The sequence below is a fragment of the Delphinapterus leucas genome, chromosome 9 (genome assembly GCF_059928025.1).
Source record: "Delphinapterus leucas isolate spDelLeu-1000000601 "Yukka" chromosome 9, BTC_Dleu_Yukka2, whole genome shotgun sequence".
NCBI lineage: Eukaryota > Metazoa > Chordata > Mammalia > Artiodactyla > Monodontidae > Delphinapterus > Delphinapterus leucas.
This window is the reverse complement of record NC_143137.1, coordinates 58,666,382-58,679,754: the sequence shown is the minus strand read 5'-3', so window position 1 is coordinate 58,679,754 and position 13,373 is coordinate 58,666,382. Positions and strand designations below refer to the sequence as shown.

Below are 13,373 nucleotides of genomic sequence, written 5' to 3'. Positions count from 1 at the left end.
ATATATTACCGGAAGGAGACAAATGGATGGCTTTTTATCGCCACAAGAAAAAGTAAACGTACTTTGGGCTGCTCAAGTCCCCGCAAAAGGAACTTCCAGTTCCCGACTTGCGCTATTCACCGACGGAGAAAACGCTGTAAGAACTCTAGGCTGTTTATTATTTTCGCTGTCCAATGGCAGAGCAGCCCATACTTCTGCACGCAGCTGATTAGCTACTGTAAAAGCCCCGCTCCGAGCACGAACCAATGACATCTCCGAGCCAAGATTCTTGGAAACAGCTTCTGGCTTGGAATGCGTGACATTGAGACAGCCTCTCGCTTGTAAACAAGGTCGAGTCTGGGCTGGCCCCAGCCCACGCTGTCCGGGGTCCTGTCACAAAAGGCTGATCTTGAGCCCACGTACCTTCTGACGGCCGCTTTGGCTTCCTGCTGTCCCCTTACCCCTCACAGCTTCGGGTGCCAGGCCTCCGCGTCCTGGAGGCGGGGCCCAAAGTTCTTTATCTGAGCTGACGGGCGCGGCTCCAAGCTCCGGAAGCTCTCCAAGTTCCAGTGGCTCCTCCCGGTTGGAGCTTCGCGGGGCGGGGGATGCGGGGGGGCGGGGTGCAGGGAAACAAATAAAACCTCGGGAGGCGGCGGGTGGTGACAGGATGCGAACTTGAGTCTCAAGCTACCTACTGCTCCATCGACTCACTACCCAATTCCTCCACCGCGAAGCACCCCCGAACCTCAGCCCAGGCCGGAGAGCACGAGCCCGCCAGCCACCTGCTCTCCCCGTCCGAACGCGCCCCGCCCCTTCTAAGGCCCCAGGTCCTGCTCCCCGCAGCCTTCACGCCACACACCAGCCCCAGCTCGTGCCAGGACGTTGGGCATCAAGATGAAGGCGGCACGCTTCGTGATGCGCAGCGCCGGCTCCCTGGTACCCCGCGAGGTCGAGCATTTCTCGCGCTACAGCCCGTCCCCCCTGTCCATGAAGCAGCTGCTGGACTTCGGTGAGCGGGGACGTAGGGCCCGGGCGGGGACTGGGGAGCTGCCTTAACTTTCAGACCCGGTGTAGGGAGGGCTGGACTCATTACTTAAAACACCTGGGGTCCGCTTTCCTGCTGAACCCTGGAACCTCGAAGCCAGCACACCTTGCCTTTCTTAGATTTGCCTTCTCTCTGACAGTTTGTGCCTGCAGGTCAAGGCCACTTGCAGCCCCGCTGATGCTGGTTGGTTTGAGCTCATCTTTCCTATTCTTTCTGTCCAAAGTTTTCAGTCAAAATAGTTTTTGCTTTCAGTCACCATTTAACAATGAACTGGAAACTTCATCCCCTCCTTCACTGCATAGTACTTCTTGGAGAAGATTCCTAATATTATAAAGTAGCTTTGAATTAACCGAGATTTTATCCTTTAGCCACCCTCCACCCCTCCACAGGGTTCATCTCTCTGTATTCCTAACATTTGCTAACAAAGATTTGTCTCTTTAGCTTTAACGTTATCTATATATTTGCATTACTGCTGAAAATATTTACAAACTTTCTGCACAAATCTTATAAAGAAAATTTCAAGGATTTAAATGTGGTATTATTTATCACTAGTCTAGAAACATTAGGACTCCCACCCCTCCCCTTTTCCCTTCACTACAGTTTCATATCTAGAACTCTGCAAAGGATGTTGTCTCCCTGACATTGTGATTTGACTAAATCCTGCATTCTTTTATGAATACTAAGAGCCTTGGGATATTATGACTTCTTGGAAGTGAATCCTCATCAAAAAGAGAAAACAATAATTCTCATATTTGGTCACTTTTTAAAAAAGAAAGAAAGAAAAAGACAAAAGACAATAAAGAAGATGCTTACTCCTGAATTATCTACAAGCAGTTACCCAACTGAGAGTTAAATATAATTTTGTAATATATATGTGTGTTCAATATTGGAGAGTTAATGCTACTCAAATATATAATTTAGATATACTTTTTTCCAAAAACTAAATAGATGCTCTTTATTACAGGTTCAGAAAACGCATGTGAAAGAACCTCCTTTGTGTTTTTGAGACAAGAGTTGCCTGTGAGGCTAGCCAATATCCTGAAGGAAATTTATATCCTCCCTGATGGATTAGTAAATACCTCTTCAGTGCAACTAGTTAAAAGCTGGTAAGTGGTGAACCATTCTGAAACAATCTCTAGTTTTAAGAGAGTTATCTGAGTATGAATTCTTACAGTATATTAACATCGTAATTGGAAAACAGGTGGTCTGAAGCTTAAATACTTTGAAAGATGTATTTTCTATTAATTTAGGGTAAGTTATCATAAGGGCAGTTATAAAGCTATAAACAGACATTTTTACCCTGTAAGAGTAGATACTTTCACAATATAATTTTAGAAGGCAATATGAAAAATAATTGACAGTTACAATATTAGTTTGTGTTTAAAATAATAAAAGACAGTTTGATATTGCAAAAAGAATCCTGTCCTAGAAATAGATACAAATGACTATTATTTATAGAGGGCCTAATCTTTTTACTTACAAACCAATTAACAAAGCAGGCCCAGGATCAAATCATGCCTTTCTCTTTTCCTAGTTGTGGAATCCTTGCCTAGTGTCTTATCTCTAGGCCTCAATTCCCCCATCTATTATTGAGGAGAATAAAGTATATGTCTCAAAGGGATATCTGAGTGTAATTAAATGAGGTAATCCATTTTAAAAGCACTTAGAACAGTACCAGGCACACAGCCAGCACTCAGTGTCAGTAATTATCTCCTTCTGCAAATAAGGATACTGACTTAGAGAGGGTAGGTAAACCAAAGGAGCAGATTTTCAGAGAACAGAGCCAGGTTATGCACTGAGGCAGATATGCACCAGACCTTCACCCTAACCCACTGACTGTACAACTTTTTGTTTGTTGATTTAAGAAATATATGTATTATGCACCCATTAAACAATTGCAATCTGAAACATATTCAATCCATAGTATTTACTGCTGCTTTCAAGACTTCTATTCACCTATGAATGAATACAGGAGGAAAAAAATATGAAGCCTTTCTGTAAAAGTAATTTCTAAATGCTTTTGCTATAAAAATGAAGGCATTTGACAAACAAAACAGAAAACTGAATAGTGATCTAGGATAGTTAAACAGAAATTTTAAGTTAGCAAGTTGAGGGTTAAATTTGTAGCTTTCTTTTTTTAAGACATATGTTTTCCAAATGTCTTGGAGGAAAGTTTTAATTTTAAACATGATACGTTCTCTCTTCAAATCATTTGGAAAAAGCAATCTGTTTTCAGCCACTTGTAAGTGACTATTCAATTTTAAAACTTAAAGCCCACCTGTCGCTTTACAGGTATATCCAGAGCCTGATGGAGTTGGTGGAATTCCACGAGAAAAGCCCAAAGGACCAGAAAACATTATCAGAGTAAGTTTTATGCATTAGAATAAGTGTCTAAAACCTTGACTATTTCTAAACATCAGATTTTTTTCAGACCTCACTTAAAGGATAATTTATAATAGTACCCTGAATAATAAATAACTACCCCCTTACAAATGACAAGTTTTGGCTTGTTGGTTTTTTTAAAAGCAATAGAGAATTATGGCATTGGAAATGATGCTGAGGATGAAAAGTGTAGAGGACTTTTTAAAAGAAGGAAATCTATTTTTACTCTAAATTTAGTATGATGATTAGATTTGTAGAAGGATTTACTGTTACATAATATCAATGCACGTTGGTGTCATTGTAGAGTACACATTTTCTTTCAGAGTAATTGACAGTCTCTAGCTATAAGAATGAGAAATAAGACTCTTTTCTAAATCTTACAAGAAAGTTGAAGTTTTTTTCACAGTGGCATTCTAGAGCCATCTTAAATAGTACTTATTTTTTAAATTATTTTTTGAAAGAGAAAGCTTAGTGAACAACTGGAGTGAACCTACCACTCACAGAGCTGATATTTTACATGTAAGCTAGAAGCAAAATAAATCTGTTTGTGAAGCTATCTCCTCTACTGTAGTCAAAGAATCTGTAGTCAGAGTCTTCATAAAGCTTCATCCAAACGTTGTATGATTTGATTTGTTTGGATGGGTACTTGAGAAAGGCTTTACCTTCTTTGAAGTAATCTAAGAAATATAAATTAATGAAACTTATTTGAACTTCTACTAACCATAAATGTGTTTTGGCTTAGTTTTGTAGATACTCTCATCGAAGTTCGAAATAGACACCATAATGTAGTTCCTACAATGGCACAGGGAATCCTAGAGTATAAAGATGCCTGTACAGTTGACCCAGCCACCAATCAAAATCTTCAGTATTTCTTGGATCGATTTTACATGAACCGTATTTCTACCCGGATGCTGATGAACCAGCACAGTAAGTTAGTTCATCACGGTCATGATATATAGAGATGGGTGTAGAATACAAGCCATACTCTAAGTAGATATTTCACTACTTGGTGGATCACATTCTTTCTCAGAGGTAGTTCTAATCATTATTATCCTGATTTTTATAACAATATTCTTTGTTTTTATTTTTCAACAGTCCTTATATTTAGTGACTTACAGACAGCAAACCCAAGCCACATTGGAAGCATTGATCCAAACTGTGATGTGGCAGCAGTGGTCCAAGGTAATTTCTAGGTTTCTGCATTTCCCTTATTGAAAATGTACATTATCTGATTGACACATCTACTGTTGAGGTGACTCTGAATGAATTACTATTCAGAGTGCTCCATTTATGTCTTTATAAACTGTAATAAAGGTCCTTTGTTTTTGAGAGTCAAGTGCTTAAATATTCACTTATTATATTATAAAAAATCTAAACATCAATAGCTAATGTGCCATATTCTCATAGATTATATTTGATATCTGAAGTGCATATATTCCTATAGCAACAGCTATAACTTAAGCACTGTGTTCATTTTTTCTTCAATAAAATATTAAAAATTTATTTTTCCATACACATAAACTTGTACTCTAATGAATATTTTGGATTAAGGGTAGTGTATACACTGAAGATCACTTGAAAATTTTACTTGGCATAAATTCACTTAATCATTATGGAAAAAAACCCTTCCATTCCAGATGCCTTTGAGTGTTCCAAGATGCTTTGTAATCAGTATTATTTAACATCTCCAGAATTAAAGCTCACACAAGTGAATGGTAAGCTATAAATTAAATATATTTTTATCTATGTAAAATTCAGTGTTCTCCCAGTATGATTACTTCTTGTAAATACAAAGCAATGTCTGTGTTCCTTTTCTGCCTTCTGAACTTGCCTAGAATTTGTACACATTTTTTTTTTTTGAAGCCAAGGTTCTCTTTATCTCAACTGGAAAGTTCCAATTGAGTATATTCAGTTGCTAATGAAAATTCATAAAGAAGAATGGTTTGAACAGATAATTTAGGATTTAGAGTAGCAGCTAAGTTTCAATATCTTTGATCAAAGAAAGACTGCTTACTACAGAATACAGGAATAAGGAGGTCAGATTTGGAGGAACCACTTGGTAGTGGAGATATGCTCCTAAAGAGGTTACTTATCAGATCTGAAAACAAAAACACTTTAAATTGCACTATAAGAAAGAAGCCAGTCATAGAAGGACAAATACTTGTGATTGCACTTATATGAGGTATCAAAAATAGTCAAGCTCATAGAAGTGGAGAGTAGAATGGTGGTTGCCAGAGGCTGAAGGAAGCAGGGAGATGGGGAGTTGCTATTCAGTGGGTATAAAATTTCAGTTATGCAAGATGAGTAAGTTCTAGAGATCTGCTGTATAACACCATTCCTACAGTTAACAATATTGTACACTTAAATATTTAAGAAGGTAGATGTCATGTTAAATGTTCTTACCAATTTTTTGTTTTTAATTTTCACTATAAGTATATATCACTGTTTTGGAAGCAGAGCATACTTCAATAGCTTCAACTCTAGGGTACCTAAAAGGATAAGGTCTTCCCACACTGAATGAAGTAATTACAGGATGAATGCAAGGCACTATTTTTATCTTATCCCATAGTTGCTTCTCAAAGCAAGACAGTACACTGAAATTGGAATAACTTCCTTTCCACTCAAAGTAAACATCTTTTTCAAGTAATAGTTATACAGGAACAATGTTTGTTGGTGGTGAGAATTAAAATCAAGTTGCTCAAATTAAGAGTAGCTTAACTCATGGATTGGGGATAGGGAAATGTAATGGATTGCTAAACCAGAAGTAGGAGTACAAATAAAGACTGAAAAATATTTTTAAGCATTAGCAGCATTGTTGCATAATACTTGTAGATAAACTGCTTGAACTGTTTGATGAAATAAAGAGGGAACTGTGCCAGACCTTGTTTTCTGATTCAAACTTTGCCAAGGCCTGGAACACCAAAGAATAATACTTTTATTTTTCTTTTCAGAGTATTACGAGGTTTTTGTTTCTATTTTCTTTAGCCTCTTGGTGAAATTTAAGCTTATTTAGCCTATGGGATTTTATGTTTAGTTGATAAAAATCAAGAATAATCAGTAATAATCAAGAATAATCAGTTGTGTTTACTGTTTAAAGGGAAGCTTCTAAGGTAGGACTTTAGAGTGAGGAGGATGGGGAGTATTCCAATTCTGTTTAAATCTAAAATATTAATCAAATAGATATGAAAGTTTATTTTAATGAAATATTTGTTCAGCAGTTCTAAATTAGCTTAATTTTTTCTAGGAAAATTTCCAGGCCAACCAATTCATATTGTGTATGTTTCGTCTCACCTTCATCATATGCTCTTTGAACTATTCAAGGTAAAGACACTTCCCAATAATTGCAATTTTGTTTTTTTAAATGTTAACTGGTTACATTTTTATTCCCTTTATCTTTCCCTACTAAACGGGAGCCTCACTATCTTCTCCCAGGCATGCTTCTGTGTCCTAACAAAAAGAAGCTACAGTTAATGTTTGAAAGGGTACATGCAGTTCCTTGTAGCATCAACATGTATTTGAGAATGCACAATATGAGTCACTATATCTCAATGCTCCCTGTTCCCATTATTTTTTCAGGTGTCCAACAAAGCACTAGTCATTCATGCATTCATTAAGGGAGGTTGTGGGGTGAATGCTTCAGTGACTGAGGCCTTGTTATCTCCATCCCCATAGGCTGGTCCAACTCTAAATCCAGAGGTTCAGGTCCAGAATTACTGGACGTGGCAGGGTCCCAACCTATGACTAGAATATACTCAAAGGACAGTCAGTTCCTTCAGTGATCTACTTTAATGTGCATATGAATCACCTGGGGGTTTTGTTAAAATTCAGATTCTGATTCAATAGGTCTGGAATTGGGCCTGAGATGAGTATCTAATAAGCTAACAGGTGATGCTGCTGATCCATGGTCCACACCTTCCATAGCAAAACAGTAGGGTAGGGCTTCTTAAACGCTAGTGTGCATTAGAATCACCTAGAAAGCTTTTAAAACACAGATTCTTAAGCCTGTCCCAGAGATTTTGATACTCTTGACCTGAGAATCTGCATTTCTAACAAGCTCTTAGAGGATGTGGATGTTACTGGTCTGGTACAGCCAGGTACTAAGAATCAAATCCTGTCCCAGGTTCTAAGCCCAAACTGAAACACTATACCTGCACCAAAAGACAGAAAAACACTTGAAGCTTTGTGATGGTTCCTAAGAGTCCCCTGGACTGGAGAGGAGGAAGTCGTCAAAAAAAGTGAAATCCTCTTCTAATTCTGATGTAACTCTTCCCGGAACCTACTGTTTCCTAACTTATTCTAATGTTAATGCAATGAGGTATTGATTGTACTACAAACGTCTGATCTATTTTATTTCTCTTCAGCTAATGCTTAGAGCTTAACATTATTATATAGAAAGCAGAAAGCAGATAACCTATCAAAAGAAGGGTAGAGAGGAAAATGGGTAAAATAAACCAAAACTTTATCTGTATGAGATTCATCTACTTATCTGAAAACTTGTTTGAGCTTCTTCTCTGTTAAAGGACAAAAGATGCTTTTTTGTTGATTTACTTTTAAATTGAATGGTCCAACTCATACAGTTATTTTGCCATCATTGGTAAAAGTTAAGATGATAATCAAATGCAAATTGAAATTTAATTTAGAATTATTTACTATCCTTTTAAATAGTAACAACCTTTTCCCAGCAAATTTTATAAAAGCCAATAAATTGGTTCAATGATTCACTGTTATTTGTTATGTAATAGTCTTTGGTGCTTAGATGTAGAATGTAATGGAAAGTCAGAAAAGAGAAAGCCAGGAAATGGACTATAAAAAGCAATTTCTACATTTAAATTAAGCTTACAAATAAGAACTTGACAGCTAGCAGAATTGTTTTTCCATTAGACATTACTCCCAGTAGCTATATTACATGGTAAATGAATATTTTTCATTATACCTCCTGCATGACACAATCATAAATGGCTATTTACAGAGCTATTTTACTACTAACTTAAAAAAATAAAATAAGAACTTTGAATTACCCTCTGTGCTGCTTTCATTTTAAACATAAAAAACAGTTATTGTCCCTCATCCTCCTGCCATTGAATTCCTTACGGTTTTGTTTTCTTTAGAATGCAATGAGGGCCACAGTTGAACACCAGGAAAATTGGCCTTCCCTGACACCAATTGAGGTGATTGTTGTCTTGGGAAAAGAAGATCTTACAATTAAGGTAACCATTCTCTGTTTTTCTTTTGAGTCTTTCTTAAGAGAATTTTTTAAAGAGTCAATAATAATAAAGCTCTCTGCTTTGAACAATAGATCAAAGTCATGTACACCAGGTGACTTTTAAATGAAGGAAAGACATTTTTATATAAACAAATGCGTATTGTTTTTAATGTGTAGCTCTGATGACTGGTTTGTTTGTTTAAGATTTCAGATAGAGGAGGTGGTGTTCCCCTGAGGATCATTGACCGGCTCTTTAGTTACACATACTCCACTGCACCAACGCCTGTGATGGATAATTCCCGGAATGCTCCTTTGGTAAGACCAATTATATGGCTAAGTTCACCCCAGCCACCTACTTCTAAATGTAGAGCAAGGATTACAAGGAAGTATTTAGGCAAGTTAATCAATTTAGTTAAATTGGGCATGGGGGTTATGAGAAAGCATTTTGCATTCCTATGATCATGTTCACCACTTTGTCAATAACTGATCTTTCCCTTCTAGGCTGGTTTTGGTTATGGCTTGCCGATTTCTCGTCTCTATGCCAAGTACTTTCAAGGAGATCTAAATCTCTACTCTTTGCCAGGATATGGAACTGATGCTGTCATCTACTTAAAGGTATCCTTTAAATCCAATAAAAAAAAATCATATTTCTGAAAAGACTGCTTCTTTTACAGCCCTGAGTTCTACGGTCCACAGTGAATACCCAAACTGAGTTAGTGCAAATAATGACCACAAGTCATTGTATTTTCTATTTGGTATGTGTAGATATATTATTTAATATTTAATGTGGTAACGTATCAAAAAGGAAGTGGGCCAGGCTGCTTGCCTCAGTGAAGCAAAATTGTTTCCCAAGAAGTGCATTAGTTTCTGAGTGAGGAGATTCTCATTTGAATTTTTTAAGGCAAATCCTATCGGCATCTGTAAGAACAGCTATACTTTTGTTTTACTTGGAGTTGTGGGAAATACATATACGCTAGTAATATTTCAGCCTAGAAAACAACTGATATCAAGATACTCAAGACCTTAAGCTGAACTTGTTAGAAATCCAGGGAGAGGAAAGCTGACTGCTCAGAAGCTATCAGTGGGGTGCCTGGCATTTCCTGTTTATACTTTAAAATTTGGTACATGTTTTTTCCATTTCTGATAAAGCCTCAAATTATTTGTTAAGGTCACTGTCCTGATGCTGTTAATCATTTGCCAACTATTTCAAATGAAAATATATTCACAGTTATTAACAACTAAAACATTAAGCTTCTAGGCTCCCATTTTTGTGCAAGGGAAAATGGGACCATTTGCCACATGGTCTTAGAACACCTGAAATAGTTATTCATTTCTTAAATAGTAAAAATGTCTTCAAAGTATTGGAAAAGGTTAACATATTATAGATTTATAGTATCAGATTTTAATAGATCAATAGTATCAGGTTAGGACTCGCACTTTATCACACATACAAAGGTTTTGCCTGCAAAACCTATTTGCCTGTTGCTATTCAACTCTATGGCATCAGCAATATCCAGACAAGGGACATGTGTAACTATTGAACACAAATACTATTACCTGATTTATAACTGTATATATATTATTTCAGCCCCTATGGGGTGCAGATAATATTCATTTTTCTTTTATACAGTGCCTAGCATACCATGGACTCTGGTGTGCTCTTATTAGTAAATCAATTAAAAGAATGTATTTGAATGTTTGAATACTTACCTCTGAATTTATTTTGAATAATCACTTCACGTACAAATTATGCGATGAATAATTTCTTTGGTTTGATTTTTTCCTCCCCTTTCTTTCAGGCATTATCTTCTGAGTCTGTAGAGACACTCCCAGTCTTTAACAAATCAGCCTTCAAACATTATCAGACGAGCAGCGAGGCTGGTGACTGGTGTATCCCAAGCAAGGAACCAAAGAACCTGGCAAAGGAAAACGTGGCTGTGTGAGGAGGGACCCTCAGGACGCTTTAAGGGATCAAAGTGGGTCTCTGCCAGTGCTGCTTCCTGAATGTTTGCGTGTGAACTCTTGTTTTCTCAAAAACAAACAACAGCAACAAAAACTCCTTGGTCAGAACACTGATGTGAAGAGGAAGAAAGCTCCTTTCTGTGACCCAGGCGAGCACAGTGCAGGACTACAGGAGTTCATGGCTGGCCAGCTCTTTATTCTTTTAACTTAGAATAACGTATGAGTTTATATCAAATCCTGGAGAAGAAATAAGCCTCAGTTTTCCATCTCTTTATCAGCAAGAACGGGAAAGAGAAGTAAAGATGTAGGCTAGCAGTTTCAATGACTGATATTTTAGGCCACTGGTTGATGTTATAAGATACTGGTATTTATGGATTATCAAGTGTCAGTGTACCAGTACTTTCCTGTCACTCAAAGGACTAGGGCTTATTTTATACTATATGATTAGAAATGTATGTAAACATACATTTCATATATATCTATGCACTCTAGAGATGAAAAGCCAGTGACTGAAATAACATTTACTTTGAATGAGGAGGAATGAGCCAACACATTTTATTCTAAGTTGCAGCCAAGGCATGGGCCTATGTAAAAACTCAGAAGAAAGCCCCTTCTGATAAATGCAGTGCCTTTATTATGCTGCTTTTCCTGTTCACACCTCAAATAAGAAGTGAACACTTATTGCCAGGTGCCTTGTCTTGGTTGAATTTTAAAATATGCACTGATTTCAGGACGTTGGCGGTTGGAGGGAGAGAAGAATTACCAAAGTGATAGCAAAATCTCACCTTGCTTTGTTTATAAATGAAACAGAAGTAGATTGGAAAAACCAGTGTTAGGGAAAGAAATCATGCATTCAGAACCTAACTCAGTAGGAAGGGCTGTTCTCTACACTGCAGTGGTGGTAATCCAAAGGCATCTATTTTCTAGGCTTAAAAAGATGTATTTTTTTATATATTTAATTATATTCTCTACACTTCACCATTAACATGTCTGATAAAAATTTGTAATTAACAAATAGCTCAAGAACATTAGAATTTAAATACTTCTTAGAGTATTTTTAACAAATAGCCTGCAAGAGGTTTTCATGCTATCGATGCTGATGCTTTCATTTGTGAATCATTGTGAATGAGAGCTAATGCATGAAAGCTGGAATGCATATGGAACTTTGGGGGAGTTCAAGTATAATATGCAGGTTGATGGGGCAGTCTAGCACATTCCTCTTAGAGAAGAAATGAAAAAACAAAGGAAAGTAGGAAGGAAGGAAGGGAGGGAAGAAAGATGGGAAGGAAGGAGAGAGGGAAGCAGAAGGCAAGCATCTTGCTATATTCCCCACAAATTATTTCAAGAAATGACCCATATTATCATGGATAAATTATTTGCGAGAGAATGAATTGGTGTCTTTCAAAACAGTATGGCTTCTTTAAATGGTTCTCTCACTCTTGCAAGATAATAGGCTTTTATGAGATAATAAACTCTTGTGTGTCAAATTGATGTTTTAAACCGGGATATCGAAAAAAACTAGCACTTCCTGTTTTGTAAAATAATCAGCACTGTCTGTATGTTGAATTTAACATTTGTGTTTAATTTTCTCATGGCCTAGTGGTGTGGTGCTTCTGGTAGTGGCCATAAAAGCCTCAAACTATTTGTTGTGGATTTCAGGTGTTATCATCAGAAGTCCTGGAAGTGACTTTTCTTGATGGTGAGACTCTGGCTCATGCATTTATTGATTACACAGAACTATTTGCAATAGGTTATTTGACTTTTCAAAAATTTAAACACTTTTGCACGTAAATTCTTGTATTTACCAAAGATTAAAGCAGTTGATTAATAGTTAACTCAAACACTGTGAACTACCTTTAAAACACAAGAGAAAAAGAAATGTTGGTATCTCAATAACATCAACTGTGTAAATGGAGTTCTATAAAATAGAAATAGTCCACATTGGTATTTGTGAAATCTGTGGAAGAACTTTAGGATCCTAGTGGATGGAAACTGAATGTTCAGGCCCACTTAAATTATTAATGTATAAATTGTGTTTTTGTGTCTAGGTTATGTACAGAGAAATGTGACAATTTTTATAATAAATATTTTTTATTATAATGGTAGATGTAATCTTTTAAAGTTCTTTTCTCAAATTAATGGAAAGTACTAAGAAGAATTTGAGGTAAAGTTTTTCCTCACTTTACACCAAGTCTAATTTAGCTACATATGGGGTATAGCCTTTAAAAAACAAAACCTTAAAATCTTAATTTTTAAACAAAAGATACTTTATAGCATTCCAGAAATTTCTGGTTCTCCTTTGCTCTCTTGGTTATGCTCCAATAACACATAGTACAATGTGTGTTTATCTACATGAATAAATTCAAGAATTGTTTTTCCAATGCATGCACTCTCTACATTTTTTTTTTGTAAATTTACTTAAGAGTCTCACTTAGTGACTGTATTTACATAGCAAATACAGTGGAGTATCAAAATAATTACCTAGATAATTTAGGTTCCCAAACAATTTCTAGATTAAATATCTGAATAATAATAGGGTAGAAATAGGATAGGAAGTACTAAATTAACTGGTGACATGTTTTATCTTTGCTATCTTCACACTGTCTTTCTTTACTAATTTAATCCTACTTTATCATTAGACAACATTCTCTGCCTACCTCCATAATGCCCTTATTGCAAAGTTTTGCAAAAAAACAAATAAAAAAGGAATGGAGGGAGGAAGGAAGAAAGGAAGGGAAGGAGGGAGGGAGGGAAGAAAGAAAAGCAATTAGAATAAAATAAAATTAGTGGAATAAGTTTGTC

The 13,373-nt window shown here is 36.6% G+C and overlaps 1 protein-coding gene across 1 annotated transcript; it reads left to right on the top strand.

The window, feature by feature from the left end:
* The first annotated feature begins 578 nt into the window (after nt 1-578).
* On the top strand, nt 579-12,967 carry PDK4 (pyruvate dehydrogenase kinase 4). The gene is made up of 11 exons (XM_022586552.3): nt 579-988; nt 1,989-2,130; nt 3,317-3,388; nt 4,149-4,333; nt 4,502-4,588; nt 5,044-5,121; nt 6,651-6,727; nt 8,515-8,613; nt 8,814-8,924; nt 9,111-9,224; nt 10,409-12,967. The coding sequence occupies exons 1-11, from the start codon at nt 874-876 to the stop codon at nt 10,550-10,552; spliced, it is 1,224 nt and encodes a 407-aa protein (XP_022442260.1). The 5' UTR covers nt 579-873; the 3' UTR covers nt 10,553-12,967.
* Nucleotides 12,968-13,373: the final 406 nt, after the last annotated feature.